Source organism: Blastomyces gilchristii (genome assembly GCF_000003855.2).
Source record: "Blastomyces gilchristii SLH14081 genomic scaffold supercont1.14, whole genome shotgun sequence".
Taxonomy (NCBI): Eukaryota; Fungi; Ascomycota; class Eurotiomycetes; order Onygenales; family Ajellomycetaceae; genus Blastomyces; species Blastomyces gilchristii.
The window spans coordinates 444,214-467,362 of NW_003101669.1; the positions used below are offsets into that span (position 1 = coordinate 444,214).

General features: G+C 35.5%; 4 protein-coding genes across 4 annotated transcripts; 1 reads left to right on the plus strand and 3 right to left on the minus strand.

Annotated features, from left to right (window-relative positions):
- Window positions 1-135: 135 nt before the first annotated feature.
- Window positions 136-879, minus strand: BDBG_17408 (alpha-glucosidase; the record flags this gene model as incomplete). The annotated part of the gene is made up of 1 exon (XM_031725136.1): window positions 136-879. One exon carries the CDS (start codon window positions 877-879, stop codon window positions 136-138), a length of 744 nt encoding a protein of 247 aa, XP_031579488.1.
- Window positions 880-3,197, minus strand: BDBG_17409 (uncharacterized protein; the record flags this gene model as incomplete). Its single annotated transcript, XM_031725137.1, has 7 exons — window positions 880-1,221; window positions 1,332-1,687; window positions 1,774-1,920; window positions 2,003-2,202; window positions 2,303-2,410; window positions 2,473-2,890; window positions 2,945-3,197. 7 exons carry the CDS (start codon window positions 3,195-3,197, stop codon window positions 880-882), a joined length of 1,824 nt encoding a protein of 607 aa, XP_031579489.1.
- Window positions 3,198-3,779: 582 nt separating this feature from the next.
- Window positions 3,780-5,418, plus strand: BDBG_06557 (dynactin 5). The gene is made up of 2 exons (XM_002623072.2): window positions 3,780-4,039; window positions 4,104-5,418. The coding sequence occupies exons 1-2, from the start codon at window positions 4,001-4,003 to the stop codon at window positions 4,659-4,661; spliced, it is 597 nt and encodes a 198-aa protein (XP_002623118.1). The 5' UTR covers window positions 3,780-4,000; the 3' UTR covers window positions 4,662-5,418.
- Window positions 4,832-6,680, minus strand: BDBG_06558 (ADP-ribosylation factor 6). Its single transcript, XM_002623073.2, has 6 exons — window positions 6,543-6,680; window positions 6,112-6,458; window positions 5,875-6,030; window positions 5,661-5,807; window positions 5,467-5,579; window positions 4,832-5,397 (listed from the first exon to the last, which is right to left on the minus strand). Exons 2-6 carry the CDS (start codon window positions 6,203-6,205, stop codon window positions 5,347-5,349), a joined length of 561 nt encoding a protein of 186 aa, XP_002623119.1. The 5' UTR covers window positions 6,206-6,458; window positions 6,543-6,680; the 3' UTR covers window positions 4,832-5,346.
- Between the last annotated feature and the right edge of the window lie 16,469 nt (window positions 6,681-23,149).

The following is a 23,149-nucleotide window of genomic DNA, read 5'->3' on the forward strand; positions in this document are numbered from 1 at the left end:
GGAGATTCAATACACTAGTAATCATATTTCAGGATAAATTCTTACCGATTGAATTCCTTTTGACGAGTCAGGCCCGCCATCACCACCTCAGCACCCAATCCTCACTCCACGTATACTTCCCATTCATAAACTCTTTCAGTTTAGTAACGGCCAAGACACGCGATGTCTTATTATATGCCACAAACTCGTAAGGGAGTTTATGGTCGTTGAACGTAACCCCGCATGCCGATGAGCTTGTAATCTATCAAGGCAGTTTGTATCTTCATACGACCGATTGGAGACGGCATGTATGCTATTCCCCTCCACAGTGAGATGGATTAATAAAGTTGAATTAGGTTTAACGCTCTCTCCGTCGTCGATATATATCTGTCCCTTTGCTCTGGATTCTCTATCCAATACGACGAGAAGAGACCATGGAGAATTCCGCGCGGCTCGTGTTGTTAGGGCTGGCTCGTGCATTGGAGGGACGCTTCCACCACGAACGTAAAGGGGGATGTGGCCGAGTGGGGCATCAATGGTGGAGTTTTTGACTGCTATTGCCTTGAACGGTGTGTGGGCATACCAATCATACCAGATCTCACCGTCCACAGCTGTAGCTTGAGGCTTCAGAACTGGGATTACCATAAGGGAAGGACCGAGGAGGAACTGACGGTCCGCTGATGCTAGACTTAGGTCATTAGGAAATTCCCAAGCCAAGGCTCTCATGACGGTTGAGCCCGTCGTGTGTGCTTGATGGAAGAGCGTATACATGTATGCGTACCAGATTGCCATTGCTGATTTGGTGGCCTTGATGACCGATGACCACACATAGGGCTCCTGCGATACGGTCGAGAGGACGTTGTGGTTGCGGTAGAATGGGAAGAAAGCTGAAAGTTGCATCTATCGGTTGCACAGCTCCTCGTCACTGTTGCCGTTGAACCCATACGTATCGACGCCAAACATCGGGATGCCGAAGAGGGAGAATGACAAGCCTTGAGGGATGGAAAAGAACATATAAGCCCACCGGGACTGGTTGTCGCCCCCCCAGTGGCCAGCCCATTTCCCGCTTCCCGAGAATGTAGATCGGCCGATAATAAAAGGTCGCCTGTTTGGAAAGACCTCCAAGAGACCATGATAAGTCGCGCTCAGAAGTTGATGTCCGAACAGGTTGTGGATATCATATTCGAGGGTTCCGTCGGCACTTGTGGCATTTGGTGATACTGCATGAACTGCTAGATCACCCTGAACATGATTTATAACGTACGGAGGCTGGTTAACGTTCCGAACTCCTAGAATGGGAGTGGTGCGAAAGTAATCTGGCCTCCTGGTTGTGGTGCTCCTGGGGTACCCACAGTTTTGGAAGCTTGTTCTAGGGAAGCAGAAGACGCGGACGCGGCTTCGGTTGCGTTGGTAATATTGAAGCCCTCGGGATAATCATAAATCACATTGCCACGTTCTCCCGGTAGTTGGAAAGGCGGATGGACTGGGTTGAGAGTAAGGTTTCCCGAACCACAGCTACCAACGCAGAAGGAAGAGACTTCATTCATATCAATCCAGATCCCGTCATATGGAACTTTATTGAAAAATTCTTTTAGCTCAGTTGACCACCATTCTCGGGAACCTGAAGCGGAAAAACCAGGGAACACGGTATATCCCGGCCATACCGCGCCAATGTAAACGCTGCCATCCGGGTTTCGGAGAAATATATCTGAAGCGTTTCCTCTCTCGAATGTTTTGTACCTATTCAACGATCAATGGAGGGAAAAACGTAATTTTGGGATATTCTCGGCATACGCATCGGCGGGGGTTTCAGGGTTAGGGATGTAGATGCTGCATCCACCATCGGAATCCAGTGCAAGTCTTTTTGGTGAAGGGTGGAGACGAATTTCTGCCCTTCTGGGATGGGATAATTGTTAGGGTCAAACTCGAAATCGCGATAGCCTTTCATAAAATGGATATCAGACCTATACTTTAGGATTAGCCCTGCTTTTATCCACTGGAGCCGAACAGACGATTTTCTCACCAAATGGTTTCGAGCGGAATTTCAACTTCTCAAAGTTGGACACCACGTCTTCTAGCTCCGTCCAACTTTTGTAGCCCCAACGGTACTGATGAAATCCGAAAGTATAATATTGCTGTAATGGTGGGAGCCCAATCATACTGAATTGAAAACTTCTTGTCACTTCAGGTTGAGATGGGCCCGAATAGAAGTACAGATCAATACTGCCACCCAAAGTTCGCTAGGTGAGGCTGTCAGGTTGAAGGAGAATTTCATGCCCATGAGCATTTTGTAAGAATACCCCGTGAGAGTTGCGATACGTACGTCCGTGAAGGATCATGCTCATTGTCCGTAGCAGGGATTAGCTTATCATCCTTTGGAACTTCGAAATATCGAGTGTCGAGATAGAAAGGATGGGAGCCGTAAAGATTGCTATACATATAATAAATGTCGAATCACAACGGTGCATGTATAGGTAGATAATGGTAACATACGTATCGATCGGGTCCCCTACATCCGCTGCATAGATGGTAGCTGTGAAATTGTTTCCAAGCCGCAACCTATGGATGCGTTCCCCTAGCCCATAAAGGTTATAATCAGGAGGCAGCCAACTGACAAACTCGACTAATTGATTCTCAAACACCAACACCGTTCCCGTGGTTTCAAAAAGCACGTCCCCTGTGCTCCTGAGGGTCACTTTGAATGAAAAACTGGGTTCGTTCGACCAGCTGAAGTTGAGATCTATCTCGCCGCTATGAGCATACGACGGTTCGCTGGGCTTTGGCCTTGGAACCACATGATCGGGGAGGATATAATGTAATTGATTGGAGCGGGATATATGGGCCGGTACGATATTGACGTTTAGCCTGTCTTTGGATTGATACTCGACCGTAAGATTCAACTTGTTCACATCTGTCCCATAGACATTTCATGGCTTTCTAGAGAGAGATAAGGAGGCCGTGAAACCATGCGTTGTTTCGGTGACATCGGACGCAAGATATCCTGGACACACATGCTGCGCATTCATTGATTTGGGATCTTTGATATTTGGAAGTAATAAGGCCCCTCGATCCGCGTTGTCTGGCATAGTGAATACAGGCTTCTCACTAGCTAGTGTGCTAGAGGGCGCCGCGTATATCAGGGGTGGATAATATCCATTGACTGGAAGTGATACCAACAGGATGTTGGTCCGCCAGTTCGCGATTCTAGAGTACGCCATGGTGAGCCATGAAATTGGAAATTTAGCTACTCTCAGGACACGTATAAATGTCGGTGAATCGTGTTGGAAAGGATGGTGCCGGTTGGTAGCATGGTAAATGGTCATGTTACAAAGTGGAATGTTGGTCCTCTTTATAGGGGCTTAGACAAGATAGGATTTCTTCCTCTACTAGTGCACACCACCAGCTGAAGTATTCAAAGCCGAGAGCAAAAGTTTGCTGTCCGTGTCCAGATGCCTTCGCGGACTCGGGACTGGGTGGTGGGCATTCACGCACTTTGACGAGTGACGTTTGCATGCGCTTAATGAACGGGAAAATGCATTGGTACGTAGGACGACAGTAGTACCCAACTGACAACAATCGGGTAGTCCAAGAATTAATGGACGATCCAAAGATACAACGATATTTAGCTTAATCGCAGAAATCAAGCGACGATAGACCCCGTCCGTAGGGCTAGCAAACAAATCTGCGCGCGGATTTGACCACGGTCGGGGAAATACCGGGTTAAGGTAGGTATCGCGGTTGTCGGTAGAAATTAAAAGAAGACCACCGTGCACATTGCCCGAAGCTAACGGACATAACTCATTATCTTGAATATGAATAGGATATTCGTTTCAAGGTTACCTTTGTTCCTTGTTAAAAGGGATAGGGCTCTGTCCGTCACGTGGACCGACTCTTCACCGCCTGGGCAGCTTTTGTCTCAAAGAGCCGGCAAAATAAATATCTTGGCTGGTAACAAAACACTGGCTCCGACTCGCAGTTCTCCTCCGATTTCCTCCCCAAAACAAGAGGGGGCGTCGCAAGTATGCCTCCCAAGGCTGTCAAGGGAGAATACATAGAAACTGTAATTTACACTATCACACACTTTCCATTACTAAGCTTCACCCCGTCTAACTTTCCGCCTGCAGGACACTGGAAACAAGGTCTCCCGCCGATCCCAAGTACACGGAACCCAACACATCATTCTCGGCGGCAAGACAGTCATCCAAGCCGACGTGTGCATCCGCGGTGACCTATTCAGGCAGCAATCTGATCACCAAGTATCCACATCCTCCAACCCAGCGCCAGCTAGCCCTGCCGTCGCCGTCTCAATAGGTCGCTACACATACCTCTCACGCTCCTGCCTCCTCCGCCCGCCCTCGCGTCTACATCGTGGTGTGCATTCATTCTACCCGTTGAAAATTGGCGACCATGTTTTTGTTGGGGAGAAGGCAGTCGTGGAGGCGGCCACAGTTGGCAACCATGTGCATATTGGAAAAGAAGCGGTGATAGGGTCTATGGCTATCCTGAAGGATTATGTCGTTGTGTTAGACGGCGCGGTGGTGCCACCGGGGATGGTGGTGCCGAGTTGGTGCGTTGTGGGAGGCAGGCCGGCTAGGGTTGTTGGGGAAATCGGGGAAGGCTATGGAATTGAGGGGGGTGAAGGTGGACTGGCGAGAGAGAGATATAGGAATGTTGGAAAATAAAAGGTTATGTATTCAATTTTATCTCTGTTCTTTTCATGGGTTGTACGGCGTTGGGTGACTCCGGGGTTTGATTTTGAGATACTGGTCACAGTATATTATGATTGGGGTTTTAAGGGATATGGTCCAGAGGCAGACCTGCTGGTAACTCACCTGTATTTTAGTACTGAAACAACGGAAATTTCGATCGACTGACATTGGATTGATATAATGTAGCTTACTGGATGTGTTTCACGCATGGTTGAAAAATCTTCCATATGCTCTGTTAAGCGTCCATGGTCTAATTATCAGTGAAAATGAATATTACAAAACCATATATTGGGTGGAAAATATCATACGGGAACCCCATACAAAGAAATGAAAGTAACAAAGGGGATATCATAAGGAAAATAATTTCGGGGTGAACAAGGAAAACACAAAATAAATGCATACGGTGGAAATATCATGTGACGAGGATCGCAAATAGAAAAACGAAAATGAACAGTAAGAAAAGACAAAAGTGGTCAATGCTGCGTTGACTCATGACAGAAGGAAGGTAGAGAAGTAGACGGAGAAAAAGGTTCGGGCCGAGCACTGGTAGAGAAATAATGCCCTAGGCATACTGAAAAGTATCAGGTGTACAGCGGCGGGTGCACGAGGTAGATGTTCAAGGAGTTGGTATGAGGCCGTGGACATTAGCTGATGGAGTTTATTTAATTTGCTTTTGTGGTTGAGACTTAACGTTGTTGGAGAGCCAGCCCTAGTTATTAATGTTAGTTCTGTACATTTAGCTACCAAATTGGGGGCGCGGGGACAAAATAATGCGTACCAAGCCTTCGAACAGTCCTTCGCCTGTGGTCGCACAACTTGGGACAACAAACCACACTTTGTCCTTCAGCTGGGTCAATTGGAGCTTGTCAGTGACTTCCTGGGGTGTCATAGCTGTGATAAGAAAGTTGTGATCAGCATCAGGAATAAAGTGAAACAGCAGTATTTTGTTAACCAAATATAGGCTAGACTTACCTCCTGGAATATCTTGCTTATTTGCGAAAACTAGTAGCAAAGCCTCTTTCATCTCTCGATCCAAGATGATCCGATGAAGTTCCTGGCGTGCTTCGTCGATGCGGGCACGATCGTTCGAGTCAATAACGAAAATGAGACCCTGGGTGCCTACAATTCCGCGATCGCAAAGTTAGTTGACGGCCATTCCTAGCTAGAATGGCAACATCAGATATACCAGAAAAGTAATGTCGCCAAAGAGGGCGAATCTTGTCCTGTCCACCAACATCCCAGACGTTGAACTTGACATTCTTATAGGTAACAGACTCGACGTTGAATCCGACGGTAGGGATGGTTGTAACGTCTTGGTTAAGTTTTAATTTATAGAGGATTGCTTGTAACGCAAGGCCAATTAGCTCCGTAAAACTTAGGGATTAGGGGAAGGCTTTACGGCCGGAGATATAGCATTACTCACTCGTCTTCCCCGCAGCGTCAAGGCCAAGCATGAGAAGGCGCATTTCTTTAGACCCGAAGATCTTTCCCATGATCTTGGAGACTTGGACACCCATTATGAATGTCGTTCGCTAGCGTCGCTGGAGCTATTGGAGTGGTGCGGATAAATTCAGGGGGAGGAATCAAAACACGGCTTCGGAGGAGTACGTAGCGTAAGAATGGCGTGTCAGGCAATAAAGCAAAGTCCAATCGGTTGATATCTATTTCTAGGCCCTGATATGGTGGAGCAGATGAGGAGAAAAATGGGTGTTCGATAATTGAAAACTAAGGGAGTGTCAGGCCCTGCGAGGTAAATGAATAAGAAACACGCTGAAACACAAGTTAGTAATTCCACTCGACCAACCATTCGGCTGGCGCAGCTCAGCCGAGATTGAGGGACAACACAGCACTCACGCAGGGAAAGGAAATATTAGGATTGTATTTCCTGTGGAACAGGCAATGAGAAAGTCGCCTGCAGCCGGCAGTATTACTATTTAGATATTTTGTGCTATTCTTTTCACGTAAATGAGTCCCATCTGCGGTTTAACTCACGTGAGGACATGGGGAAAAATGGAGCTAGACCCAAAGCAGAAAGATCACAAAGGACCGGCACGAACAATGACTAAGCAAGTTCAATCCACGAACTTTAAATGAGCACTAACTGTGCCAAGCGCAACTCACTACAATAGTTTTTTTTTTTTTTTTCCCCTTTCATTAACTAACTGGTTACATGTGTAAGGTGTAAAGCTTGTGTGATTGAAAGGTTGCTAGCTTGTGGAAAGTTATATGATGGAAGGATTAGTAAGCCAGATCATGTGACCTGACACTCTCACTCATCAGAGTAACTATACACAATGCTATATACAAAATTCGCCTTCAAATCAAGTACAGATACAAAAAATGACTGGAAAATATGAAGTAATGAAAAATCAGTTATGATATACATTATTTTTTATCTCTCTATCTCTTCATCTTCATAATCTCCTTTCAACATGTATATTTCAACATTTCAAGTGATTTAGTAAGCTTATTCACTGTGTTCTCAGTAGATGAAATATATCAGATAAATATCTCATTCTTGCAGATAAGATTCTGAAGAATGTGAAAATGAATCTCTATATACTTTGAGTGATGTGAAATTGCTTTGAAAGAGAATAGCTCTATGACAGACTTATTATCAGTATGAATTGTATAAGTCAGATCATTGACTGTAGTGAGAATGAGATAATCATTGACATTCAGATTGTTGAGATGAGATGGAATGAATTCAGTGTCTTCTAGAAGCTCTCAGAGACAGACAAGCTCATATACAGTCTCAGAGAATGTAATATATTCAGTCTCTGTTAATGACTTGAAGACTTCTATTTATCAGCAGCTCTGTCATACAACAGAGCCATCTGTTATGTAGATGATATAATCAGTGATTGAACAGAATTCTGAATCTCTACCAGCTCAATTGACATCTGTATATACTACAGGTTCAATTTCAGCACCTCTGTGATAGGTTATACCCTTATTGATTGAATGCTGTAGATATCAGAGTGTATGCTTGTATACAGCTCAGTTTTTTGATATAGACTAAGAGCTGAATTATTCAAGAAATTCTGCAGTGAAGCTCATATCAGAATATGTATTAGATGTCAGATATTATAGAGATCTGATACCAGATTAATAGAACTGTAGAATAAATTCTGCTGTGTATATAATCAGTTTCTCATTATTATTCATAAAATTAATATTCTTCTTTATAGAAGTGAATGTAGAATGATAGTCATTTATTGAGAACTTCTTCAGAAGATTTCTTACAAAGAGAAATTGAGATAATATTAATGAAGTTAAATCTCTATCAATCTTCATTTCTAGATAGTGATTAAAATTCTCTATATTCTTGATCTTGTAATTAGTAATGATTTTAGCTTTGACTCAGTTCAGATCTTTGATTTTCAGACTGTAGAGACAGATATTATTTATGTAGATAATTATATAGATCTGTCTTTTATTATGAATAAATAGTTCAGCATTATAGAGACTGACACAGAAGCCTGAGTATAATAGCATTTTTTACAGCTTCTCATATTATAAGAGTGCTGCTTACTTAAGACTGTAGAGTCTCTGCATTAACTCACACACAAGATCATCACAGTCTTTGTGAAATTCTGTAAGTTGATTTATATATATCTGTTCATTAGCAGACAGTTGAGTGTTTAAAAAAGTGATCACTATATCAATCTGCAGAACATATCATTCTCAGAATGCTGAGATTGTTATGAGAGCTTATGAGATGAATGCAGAGATAACAGATGTAAAGATTCTTAAGTAATTCACTTTCTTTTATTAATGATTTCTGCAGACAACTCAGCAGATCTTATAGCAGATAACATTATCTATATTATTAAACATTTTATCAAATACTTATTGACTGTGAAGAACACTCATTTATAATGTTCTCTTAATCAGTTATCAGATCTCTATCTGTTTCAAACAGTTGATCTCTTTAACACAGATCTTGTAATAATACTTTCATTTCATGAAAGCTTTGACACATGTGAGGTTTTTCAGGATTGAAAGTGCAGTAATCTCAGAATCAGTGAGTAGATCTTCAAGACTGTTTCTCACTGAAGATTCTCTCACTATTAATTCTCTCACTATAGTGATATCTCTTGTAAATGTCAGAGAGTTATCAGATTCAACTGTGAATTCTGAGAAGTTCAGTGTATTCTGCACTAAAAAGATAGATATTCTCACAGAGATTTCATAGTCAATTCATCAATTCTTAGTGAGTATAAGAAATAATGAACACTCAGATCAGATTTTCTCATTAATAAATAGATTATCTATTGATAAATCAGAAATCACTGAAGAAATTGTTACAGTCTCTTGACAGACTGCAGTGAGTAGGTCTGATATCACTGAAGAAATCACTACAGTTACTTTACAGACTGTATTGAGTAGAATCTTCAGATTGTGTGTTGTTGATATCAATGAATTGATAAGATGAAGATTCTTCTGAAAGATGATGTCTTTTGATATGTATAAACATCTGTTGAAGGGGTTTATCAATCTATAATTGATAAAATCATCATAACTCACAAAAATCAACTCTTTGAAATGGAAAGTCATCTTATTGATGAGCTTGAAAACTATCTTCAAGAATGCTTTGCAACCTCATCAGTGAATGCTGTGTACAGAGAGTAGAGCTTCAAGTCAGATCTTATACAGTGTAATCAGCTTTGTATTTTCAGAGCTCTCATACAATATCATTGAGATTGATATAAGATTAAGCAGCTCTGTGACTGTAATAACTGTCTCATTTCACATCTTTTTCAGAGCTGAAGAGTCTATTAATAGTGATTGAAACTTCTCAATAATTAAACTGATCAATTATTCAAATACTTCATCTTACTGTGAAGTATAAGAGAGAGTCAGCTCTTATTTTATATCTTCACTGAGTATATATACTGTGACTGCATTTGAATTCAATTCTTCATAATCTGAGTGAATGATTGCAATATCATGTCTCAGCAGATTCTTGATAAATTAGTTGAAGATCTGTAGATATCTCAACATCTCATCCTTGCATTTCAATAGAAATATTCATCTTATACAGATGACATCATCTATTATCATCATTGCAAGCTTCTTATCAGTGTAAGATGATATATTATTCTTGATTTCAAGAGTCTCATCATCACTGAATATATTCACTCAAATCTTCAAGGTCTTGCAGGTGATATGATGTGATGTGAAATTCTTATAGAAAGCATGTTTCTGTTTAGTCTTAACATATATAGTATAGAATGATAATTTCTTCAGATCAATAATAATAATATTAAATCACAGATCTCTAGTCATTTTTAATATACTATTTTCATTAATATGATTAAGTCAATAATGTCACTTATCTATCAGAAGCTGTTTCAGAAGAACTGCAGATAATCAAGATAAAGATAAGATAATAAAGAAATTAGTATCTGAATTCTTAGAATTGATTAACTGTTCAATCTTCTTATAGCTGAAAGATCTCAAAGACTCAGCACTTGAATTGTAATCTGTTGAGATTGTCTTTGATTTCAGAACAGCTACATATGTCACTGCTTCATATATTAAGTTATTCATTATCTCATGAAATGTCAGTGAGCTGTCAGATAGAATGTAAATATTATTATGAAACAGATTAATATAGAAGATATCACTGTTAATAAATGATAGAAACTCAAAGTAGTTTTCAGCATTAACTTATATATCACAGTAAATATAGCTCTGATGTTTTATAAGCTCAGCAGAGATCAGATTTGCAGATAGTTCTGATATATAGTATATATAATTAAATTCTATCAATCTTTCACTCACTGAGATGAATACAGTGCTAACACTCTGAATCTTCATAATAATCTTATTGATCACTTAAACTGTTGAATCATTGATTGCTATAAGTTCTGAAAAATGTGATCTATCACTCACTATGTGACATTCAGCATCACTATTTCATATAGTGAGGGAATTCTTGTGAGATTTTATAAAACAGACTGATATATTGATAACCTCTGTGAGATTTGTTATCTGATAGATGTCTGATTCATCTGTAATGAATAGTTGAGTTTTATTCTCACTATTATTCTTTTTCTTCTTTTTCTTGAATTTCTTTATTCTTACAGTATTGTTTATTCTTCAATTATCTGAAGCACTGTCTGAATTGATTAATTAACAGATGTCAAAGTGAGATCTCTCACATTCAGAATGTGGTCCGGAAGAACGTACAACTGTCGGATAATAACGCGGCCGCTTCCGAACTTGCTTACAAATGTAAAGGGGTCATAGCGGCCACTAATTAATTTAGCATACAATATATAAGAAGCCAGTGTATGCCTGTAATTATACACTGACTTAAGCAATCTTTGAATCACATCTGATAGCATGTCTAAAAACCAGTGAGAAGCACAGACTTCTTCAGAGTGTGATAATTCTGTCTATGAAGTAATTTATAGTTATCATGTCAGTGTGGTTCTAGAACATTTTAAAAGATAGCATATAAAGAGCAGTGAGCAGAAGAGTATCTGATTGATACTGCTTCACTTATTGAGGAAAAACTTCACATTCAGGCAAATACCATGTATGCAAATAAATGAAGTGTGAGAAAGAGAATGAGAGCAGTGAACCAGATTCAAAGAAGTCTACTCTCTACTCAAAAGAAGAATAAAAAGAGAGAAGTGGTTATCACCAGAGTTGTATGATAATAACAGAAATTATATAATAATATAGTGATATAACAATATAGTGATATAATGATATAGTGATATAATAATATAGTGATATAATGATATAGTAATATAATAATAGACATTGTACAATTAACAAGAAATCACTGAAATGAATACCTTCTCTAGTTAATATAAACAACACTCTTCTCTGCTATCTGAACTGGAAGATATGCAGAACCTCTCAGAGGGTTTACTTAAAGTAGTAAGAAAAGTGACTGAAATCACTGAATCAGAATCAAAGCTCTGTATATGTATAAGAATTCTAAACAAGATTGAGGCCTTGTATACACAGTGACAGACTGAGACAGAAGTTAAACAACAATTGATATTCATCACAGATTAAGCATTCACTATGAAGAGCTTCACTGATGCAATTATCATTATTAATAAGAATAGAGAAAATCAAGTCTTAGATCTGCAGTGAGAGATTGAATATTTACACAGATAGATAACTATATTAAATCTGAAAATCTTATCATAATTGTTCACAACCTCTTCAGAAGTATATATATCATCAGAGATCACTGCACAGAATGAGAATCTGAGTATGAAATATATTAAGTCAGAAGATCTGTCAGAGTCATTAAGCTTTAATAATAACTGAAAAAATAATACTGCAATCAGCTGACTAAGTCAGATGTGATTATATTATCAGATTGAATATGAACTCATAGATAGATAGTTAACAGAATTTTAACAAGTTTTAAGATCTGCTACATTTCTATATAGAAAAGTGAAGTCATTATAAATAACTAATAAAAAGATGAATCTCACAGATCTGAAGTGATATTCATTTTTATAAATATAAAATAAGTTTTTCAAATGAATCTTGCACAACTTTGAGAAAGTGAATATATAAGATAAGTGTTATAAATACTTCACTGAGTGTAGACAAGTGAGTGATCTTATATTATACTTCACACACTTCAGCTTATACTATCTTATATTAAATGAAGAGCTTTTAACATCTTTCTATTTACAGATGTTCATTCATGATCTTACATCTGAGTTGAGAGTGGAATGAAAATGCTTAATCTTATAACTAGATATAGTGAAAGAAGTATATAACATTCTTATCATATAAGAACAAGTGAGTCAATTACAACAGAAAATACTGTAATTGAGTATATCTCAGTAAATGTGGCGGGCTGCGCCCGATCAATCATATAGACTATTCCGTACACTCCATAGATTCCTACCGCCCCATTCCCGATAGCCGATCCTCGGCCGCCACGAACATGTATGTTCCAATCGCCGATCCTCGGCTGCTATAAATGTGTGTATATTCTTCCGCCCTGAAGCACCACTGTGTACATCATCACATACATGTATAAATATTCACTTTGATTGCTGATTCTCGCACTTTCTCTTTCTTTTCTTCTCTAATGTTTTTCTCTTTGTTATATAAGATCTATTAATATTATACTAATCTATTCAGTGTAGATCTCTTACATTAGAAAAATGTTCATTGTCTTCTTATTAGAAATGATTATTCACACATTGTCTTCTTATTAGAAATGATTATTCATTGAGAGATATCTGAATATGTAACAATGCATAAGAAAGAGAAATAATCAGTTAAAGTGAACACTGAGTTCTCAGATAGAAGCTTGCTCATCAGTCACTCTGACTCTGTAACAAGATCTTACAAAGAGAGTAAGATCTTATAAGAGAATATCAGTAAAAGACCTGAGAGTTCTGACACTCAGATGTATGAGATATTTATATAATTACACATCTGACAATTGATAACCATGTCTAATAATAATATGAAAGAACTCTTGAACATAAGTATAGAAGTGATATCACAGTGACTCTGAGCAATGTTGAAATTATAACAGTAATAAATAGCTGATATGCATGTAACTTAATAATATCAATATGAAGAGATTCAATGATTATTATAATAAGAAACTCAGATAATTTCAACATCTACAGAATTGAATACAAAAGTGCTGAAAGAATGCTTAGATACTCTCACATATTTCAATACTTTCAATCTCACTCTCTACTCATTATAAAGAATGAAAATACTCATGAAACTGAGTATAGATGAAGATGTCATCAGTTCACTAATCAATCAAGATTGATATATCAATGAATGATTGAAGAATCACATGAAATAGAAGTTATATTCATGAATGAAAGTATATAAATCAGTGTTACAAATATCTGATAATATTATCAAATATCTTGATATTCTGTTCTGAGACACTGCCATGTAATAGAAAGTATTAGATTAATTACAGAGTGTCTGACAGAGAAATACTTCTCTTATAACATTTATCTCTGACTTTAACATTAAAATTCTAGAAGCAGAAGATCAATCTTGAGAGAATTGAATGAAGATTAGTATACTTAAGAAGATATTAACTTTCAAACTCTTACAGACTCTTGTAAGTGTAGACAAAGACCAGACTTATAAAGACTTCTGCACACAGCTTCAGACATTGAATAACTGTCTTATCAAGCTCAAGAGTATACAGAACAGTAATAGAAGACATTATATCTCAGCAACTCATACACTCACACTGAAGAATAACAATGATACAGATGCCATGAATTGAGTAGACTTAAATATCTATATATAAGCAAGAATCTTCACTGTCTGAACAGGCTTCTGAGTTCCTGGTATCACTTCTGAAGAAGTTGTCAATTGATGTTAATGAGAAGTGTGTATCAACTGTAACTGATCAGAGCACATTGTTTTCAACTGCTGATTGACCTATATACCTTCTCAATTGAGAGAAAGATCAGTGTCTTCTTATTTGAAAGATGAATCAGTGTCTGTCTGTGTCAATCATATTGCAGTGAAGAAAGATTCAGAAGATAACTATAAGAATATCTCAGTGAAACAGAGAAAAGATTAGCTTCTGTTCAAATTTGTAAATAGAAGCTTGAAGAGATCAGATGACAATGATTTGAAGAGAAAATAACAATGAATATGATTCTTGTATTTACTGTGATTGATAATATGTATAATATGAAAGCTATGATAGACAGTGATCTATGTCACTATATAATGATAAAATCTTCAGTCATAAGACATTATAATCTTCAGTGTATCTCTTTATCAAAATCTCAACTTCTTACAGAATTTGATAATTTGAAGAATGTTTATACTTATTACATGATGAAACTAAATATAGATGTGAGAGAATATCAATATAAAGATGTCTATATATATGAAGTTGATAATCTTAACTATAATCTTATATTAGAACTTATCTGACTATCTGAACAAGGTATCTTGCTGAATGCTTGAAACAGAAGCTTGATATTCTCTAATGATAACAGAATTTATGAAAATGATATTCACAAGACTATGAATCTTATACAGATCTCTGTCAACACTTATAAAATACTCTGAAAAAGAAGTCATCATCAAAATCACTGACAGAATCACTGACAAGTTTGTTAACAGCAGAATTATATATCAATCTATTTTATCAGTCTGATTAATATTAAAAAGACTCTAGAAAAGTTATTCTGTGTTATAATAACAGATTCTTGTATGAAACTCTCTTAATAATATCATGAATATCTAGATATCTTTTAATAAGATAATATTATAAATATATCTCTCTTACAAGATTCTGAAGTGAATCACAGTATCAAGTTAGAGAAAAAGAATGATAAGAACTCTGAACTGTTATAAGACTCTCTTTATAACATATCTCAAGATGAACTTCTTCTTCTTCAAAAGACACTTAATAATCTGTTGAATAAAGAATTCATACATATTAGTAACTCTTTCATCACAGTCCCTATTCTCTTTGCAAAGAAACCAGATGAAGAACTTCAATTCTGTGTGAATTATTGAGAATTGAACAGATTAATGAAGAAAGACTGTTATTCTTTATCTCTTATTAACAAAACTCTAGCTCATCTTGAACAAGCTCAATGATTTACAAAGTTAGATGTTATCACTGCATTTCATAAAATCTGTATCACTGAAGAAGATAAGTGACTTACAGTATTCTGAACATGATATAATCTCTTTGAATGAGTAGTCACACTCTTTGAACTGATCAATACTCTCAGTACATTTCAGAAGTATATCAACTGAGCACTCTGAGACTTTCTTAATGAATTTATATCTGCTTATCTAGATGACATTCTCATCTTCACTGATGAATTCAGAAAGAAATATCAAGAGTATGTGTAAAGAGTATTACAATGACTACAAGAAGTGAGACTATCAATTGATATTGATAAGTATGATTTTGAAGTCAAGAGTACTAAATACTTAGGTTTCATTATAGAAGCTGATAAGAGAATCTGAATAAATTCTGAGAAGGTCTCTGCTATTCTTGAATGAGAGACTCTGTGCACTGTGAAAGATGTACAAAGTTTCATCAGATTTACTAACTTCTATCAACAATTTATACAAAACTTCTCAGATATTATAAGACTACTTACAGAACTTACTAAGAAAGACACAGTATTTTAATAATTAGTAGATACTGAAGCTGCATTTACACAGATGAAGAAGATGTTCATTAATATCTCTCTGCTGATAATATTCAATTCTGATTGTAAGACAGTTATTGAAGCTGATTTCTCTGACTAGACTGACCGTGTGACCGTGTCTGGGACCAGGACCAGATTTTTTGATAGTCTCATTACCAATTCGACTGATCCCATTACACGGTTTTAACATTAGATAGTAGTCTCATACTGTCTCAGTGAGACTTACTGTCTACTCTTATCACATTTTTCAAATGAGATCATGATTTCCACTTCTCAATTTAAATTATTTTTATTGCTTTAAATGACTTTAAATCTCATTTGAGTGTTACCAAAAAGCGTTACTTTTTAAAAAATTAAAAATAGTCTAAAAAAAACCTTAAAATGTCTAAAAATAGTAACTTTATGCCAAGAATGAGACTAAATGAGACCAAATGGGACCACTTTCTTATTTTTTTCAAGTCATGGTTTCATTTTAAGATCTGATATATAGTCACTTTACATGTTTTTTTGATAGCCAGTCCCAGCGGGATTCACGCCAAGAAATGTATGAGATCAGACCAAATGGGATCAAACATGAAATTCATGATCCCGGCGGCCAGTCTATCTCTGACTATATAATAGAGAGAGTGATATTATAATATAATGATGAAGATGTTCTATAATTATGTATCTTCATGTCTAAGAAACTGAGTCCTGCTGAATACAATTATGAGATCTATGATAAGAAACTTCTTACAATTATACACTGTTTAGAAGAATGAGACTCTGAACTCTGAAGTATCTCTGAATTTGAGATAGTCACAGATTATAAGAATCTCAAATACTTTATAACTACTTATAAACTCACTGAATAACAGATGTGATGATCTGAGTTCTTAAGCTGCTTTCATTTTATAATACACTACTGTTCTAACAGTCAGAACTTAATGATAGATAGACTGACCGTGTGACCGTGTCTGGGACCAAGACCAGATTTTTTGATAGTTCCATTACCAATTCGACTGATCCCATTACACAGTTTTAACATTAGATAGTAGTCCCATACTGTCTCAGTGGGACTTACTGTCTACTCTTGTCACATTTTCCAAATGGGACCATGATTTCCACTTCTCAATTTAAATTATTTTTATTGCTTTAAATGACTTTAAATCTCATTTGAGCATTACCAAAAAGCGTTACTTTTTAAAAAATTAAAAATAGTCTAAAAAAAATCTTAAAATGTCTAAAAATAGTAACTTTATACTAAGAATGGGACTAAATGGGACCAAATGGGATCACTTTCTCATTTTTTTCAAGTCATGGTTCCATTTTAAGATCTGATATATAGTCACTTTACATGTTTTTTTGATAGCCAGTCCCAGCGGGATTCACGCCAAGAAATGTATGGGACCAGACCAAATGGGACCAAATGTGAAATTCATGGTCCCGGCGGCCAGTCTAATGATAGATACTCTCTTATAATAAGAGCAAGATATACTATCTAATATAATAGATACTCACTGAATGAATCAAGAGCACTGACTCTTGAATTCAAAGATACTAGTTAATCAAGATGAAATAACTCATAACACTATATATGCTTCTCTGATTAGAATACTCTCTCTCTGAACTGACACTAATATCAACACTGATATCTTGACTTCTTCTGAATCTATACTGAATGAATTATAACATGTAACAGCTCAAACTGATGAACTTTCTCAAGTGCTTATCAAAGCAGTATATCAAGAAGTACTCTGATTTCTCTCAGAACTATGTATAAGAACTGATATCTCAGAATACTTAATTAATGATAATAACACTCTACAGTTCTGTAAGTGACATTGAGTTCTTTACTCTGAACTCTTACATACTCAGATAATGCAAGAGATGCATGATTCATGTATAATCAGCTATTCAGATTGTGAATAACTGTATTAAATAATCTTTCAGAAGTTCTACTGATCTGAGATATTAAACAGCATCAGATATTTTGTCTGAAACTGTAACTATTGTTTCTTCATTATCTTGTGAAAGAACTGTAGAAAAGACCTGCTGAAATCACTTGATATCTCTGATAGAATCTGATGAGATATGATAATTGATTTTGCTGTTGATCTCTCTGAGAGTAAGAGCTATAGAAATATTCTGATCATTATGAACTGATTGAGTAAGAGTGTTATATTGAAACTCTGTGATAAGATGAATGCTGAACAAGTTATCAAAGCTTTTCTAAGAAGTCTGTTCTATCAGATGCATGAATTACTGAGATCTATAGTATCAGATCAGAGCTGTCAATTCATAAGTACTCTCTGAACAAGAATCTATCAAGTTCTCAAGATTATACACTGTCTGTTAACTGTCTATCATCTTGAGACTGATAATACATCAGAACAGACAATTCAGACTGTAAAGAACTATCTCTGTAAGTTCTGTAATCACTTATAAGATGATTAGCATGATCTGCTTCTATACACAGAGATTACTATCAATGAATAAGATGTCATTTCAACAGATATAAGCCTGTTCTTTCTTACACACAGTTATCACATGAAGATGTTGAATCTTCTAGAGATCACACAGTTTATATCAGACCTCTGCAGTCTAATTCAGATTGCTGATAATATAGTAATAAAACTCTGAGATGTCTGTGATTGAGCAGAGATCTTCATGACAACTGTAAAACAAGATTAAGAGAATCAAATCAATGTTTATCAAGACTCTGCTGAACAATATAAAATAGAAGATCTAGTATAATTGAATCTTAAGAATATACAAATCATACATTCATCTCATACACTAGATGACCATCATGTTAAGTATAAAGTGATAGAAGTTCTAGATAGCTACAACTACTGTCTTGACATATCATCAGAGATTCATGATGTCTTTCATACAAGCTTGTTCTGCTGTGCTGTCACTGATTCATTCTCTTCTCAACTAACTTTCAACTGACAACTGCCAGAGATCATAGAAGAAGATAATAAGCTTGAGTGAGAGATTGAAGATATTTTCAATGAGAGATCATGTAACTGCAGTTGACAATATCTTGTAAAATAAGTCAGCTATGATTAACTGATCTGAACTCTGAGTTCCATAATATCTGAAACAGCAGTCCTTGACTGATGAGAACTGCTCCTGAAAAGAGAGGACTAATGTGACAGGCTGTATTCAATCAATCATATAGACTATTCTGTACACTTCATAGATTTCTACTGCCTCATTCCCGATTGCTGATCCTCGGCTGCCATGAACATGTATGTTTCAATCACTGATCCTCAGCTGCTATGAACATGTGTATATTCTTCCGCCCCGAAGCACCACCGCGTACATCATCACATACACATATAAATATCCACTTCAATTGCTGATTCTCGCACTTTCTCTTTCTTTCCTTCTCTAACATTTTTCTCTTTGTTATATAAGACCTATCAATATTATACCGATCTATTCGGCGTAGGCCTCTTACAGTAAAGAACAGATAATCAGACTTCTATAATACAAGTCACACACTCAGATATGATGAATCTAGATCTGAATGTTATCACTAAAGCACTGAATTCTCTGAAAAAGAGATTCTCTGAGTGAAAATCTTGATATTATAAGCATCAAGCTTGCTTCAACTGCAGATGTCAAAATCATGATATAAAAGATTATACTCAGTGTGCACAGTTAAGAGAAGTAAGAGAGTTAAAAAACTAGCAGAATCAGTGAGCTCAGAGACACTCACTGATATTCTATGAAAAGTCTTCAAAGTGAAAGAGATGTCTGTGTTAGATAACTCTCTGAATTCTGTAAATATTAAGAGAAAGCAGGCTTCTGAATGAGATGTGAGTGAGAATGATGAAATAGACACTCATCTCAATGTCTTGAGATCTGAAATGTTAATGTATAAGAGACACTTGAGTAAGAATTAAGAGATGACTGTAAAAGTGTTAGTAAATACAGAAGCTTCTATATAATATATTAATAATTATATAATCTGAAGACTGAAAGAGATTTATCAAGTGAAGAATTCCTGATATATAAGATTATCTGATAACTGATATTTAATATTATCTGCAAGAGTAAGAGTTCTCTTGCACTTCAGAGAATGATCTTGCTATATTTAAGCAGAAGAGCTGCAGAACATGAAATATAACCTTATTCTCAGATTTAATTGATTTCAAAGATTCAATTCACAGATTCAATGATGTACATGTTATATATAGTTAACTGATAAGAAGAAAATAATTCATACAATTCTATTAACTGATATGAGAAGAACATTTCACATCTCTGATATGAAAGAATTAAATCTACTTACACATTAATAAGTAAAGAGAATAATTTGTAAGATCTTATCTGAAAGTATTCTGTATATTATACAGAACTCAGAAGCAAAGAAAACTAAGATAAAGAATATACAGAAGAATAAGCATATGAAGAAGCTTCTGAAGAAGTATGAGAAGGTCTTCTGAATAGATCTTTCACTGAAATTGTTGCTGGAATAAGAATTCATACATGAGATTGACATAAGAGATGTAAAATCAGTCAATCAGAATATGTACTCTCTGTCACAAATATATCTTGAAGAACAGAAGTGTCAGATCACAGATCTTCTAGAATGTGATCTTATACAATTCTCATTAAGTGCATGAGACTTTTCAGTTCTATTTATGAAAAAGATGAATGAGAAGTGACAGATGTGTATTGATTATCAAGCACTTAATAAGCTTATAATCAAGAATGAATATTCATTATCATAGATTTAACAATAGTTGAATACAGTTAGAAATATCTGATATCTATCAAAGAATAATCTTCTCTCAGAATACTGACAGATTTGTGTAGATAAACTGTCAGTTCTATGAACTATATTTAATATGCAATGAGAGAAGTTCAAATTCCTGGCAATGTTATTCAATCTAATAAATGCATTTATCATCTTTTAAACAATGATGAATACAATTCTTTATAAACAGAATGAAATCTTATGTCTTATATATCTCAATGACATTCTAGTCTTTTTAAACTTATATAATGAATATCTGAAGCATCTCAATGAAGTGCTTATAACTCTGACAGAGTATAAGCTCTATATTAAATCAACAAAGTGTGTGTTTGAAATAGAAGAGTTAAAGTTTATAGAATATATAGTGAATGATGACTGTATATATCTCATTCTGAAGAAATTGAATGTTATAGTGAATTGACTGTGACTGAGAAATATACATCATGTATAACAGTTTCTTAAGTTAGTCTCATATTACTGCAGATTTATCAAGAATTTCATATAAATATCTACATCACTCTCAGATCTCTTAAGAGAAATGAATACAAATCTGTGAAAGAAGAAGTTTCATTCAATTATCTGAAATACTGCATGTAAAGAGGCTTTTCTCACACTAAGAAAATATATAATAATATTCTCAGTGCTTATTCAATCAGATTATGATAAATCTTTCTACATTGAGACAGATGCATCTGAATGAGCTATCAGAGATACTTTTCTACAGATAAGTAAGAATGACAAGCTACACTCAGTGATATACAATGATAGAAAACTATCAGATGCTGAGCTCAATTACTCAGTGTATAAAAAGAAATTACTAGTAATCAAGCACACACTGATATTATGAGATAGATATATCAATAACAGGCATATGACAATAATAATCACAGATTATGAAAGTCTCATCTATCTATAATCAATGATAAAATCTTTCAAATACTTAGTATATTGAATCTCAGAGTTTCAAGTGTATAATCTTCATATCAAATACTGAAAGAGATCAGACACTGTGATATCTGATACAATCAGTTATAAACTCAATTTTATGAGTGAGAGTTCTGTGAATCAGATACAAGAGAAGTTCATATTAAATATACTGAGAAAGTATAAGAAATCAGAATAAGTGAATGCAATAATCTCTTACTTAAAGAATGATAAGATATCAGATAACAAGTATCTTATAAAAGTAGTAGAAGAAATACTTCTGAACTTCAAGCTAGAGAAATTGAAAAATGATATTATACTTTATCACAATCTAGAATATACTGAAGCTCTCTATCTAGAACACTTATTTAGACATGACTTAGTAGCTTATATATACAAGGAATTCAGTCACTTAGAAAGTTCTGAACTCATGAGTGTATTTAAATCAAGAGTATACTGACTAAGTATAGCTGAGAACATTCAGATGTATGCTCATAAGTGTCTGAATTACCAGGTTATAAAAGAATCTAAGAAAGAGTTAGAATGTGAGAAAGTATAATATCAGATGAAGTGTATAATACAACTGTTCAAATAATGAAAAGTGAATATCATAGACATATTACTATGAATACTAAATGAAAATCAATAAATAATCACTGCTATTGATTACACTACTGACTGATTAGTTATGAAAGCAGTTTCAGAGATGACAGAGAAGATGATAACAAAGTTTCTACATAATGAGATCTATGTTAACTATGAAATACTGTGTGAGATTTTAACTGATAACAGTGTAAATCTTGTAGAAGAAGTGATGAGATATTTTATAAGTCAGTTATAGACAAGATATTGTAGAACAATGTTATATCATTCACAGACAAACAGAAAGATGAAACACTTAAATGAAATCTTGAGTAATATGCTGATGAAATATCTAGTGAGCAAGCCTATAAGACTATGAGATGAATATCTCAGACAGGTGCTATTAATCATATGGATTTGACAGCATGCAGTCTTCAAGTGTTCATCATTCTATCTGTTGTATGAATTGCATCCGTGCATTCTGAAGAATGCTTCAGAAAAGGTGAAGAAGGAAACAGCAGTGACAGATATAACAGTCACAGATGCAGCAGAAACAGCAGTTACAGACACAGCAGTAGCAGTTACAGATGCAACAGTCACAGATGTGAAATCAAGATTGAAAGAGATCAGCTACACACATGCAAAAGCTAATAAGCTACTTCTGAACTGAGTAATTCAATTAAAAAGAATATAAGACTCACTAGTTAAGAAATTGAGTCTTAAGATGAGAATATAAGTTCTTATATATAATGAGAGTTCTGAGAAGTTTCAATCTAGATGATTTGAACTCTATAAAATACTTAAATCACATTCTCTGAGAACTTACATATTGAAGAAATCAGAGGGACAGATCTTACACAACTTAATAAATAATTCATGACTTATAAAAACAAAGATACAAGATCTGAGTGAATTATAATCATTTACAGCACTATCATCAGTGTTGAAAAAGAAGAGACTTATAATTGAAAAGTCTCATGAAGTAAGAGAAATCATAGATGCTTATAAATCAGATAATCTCACTTATTCTG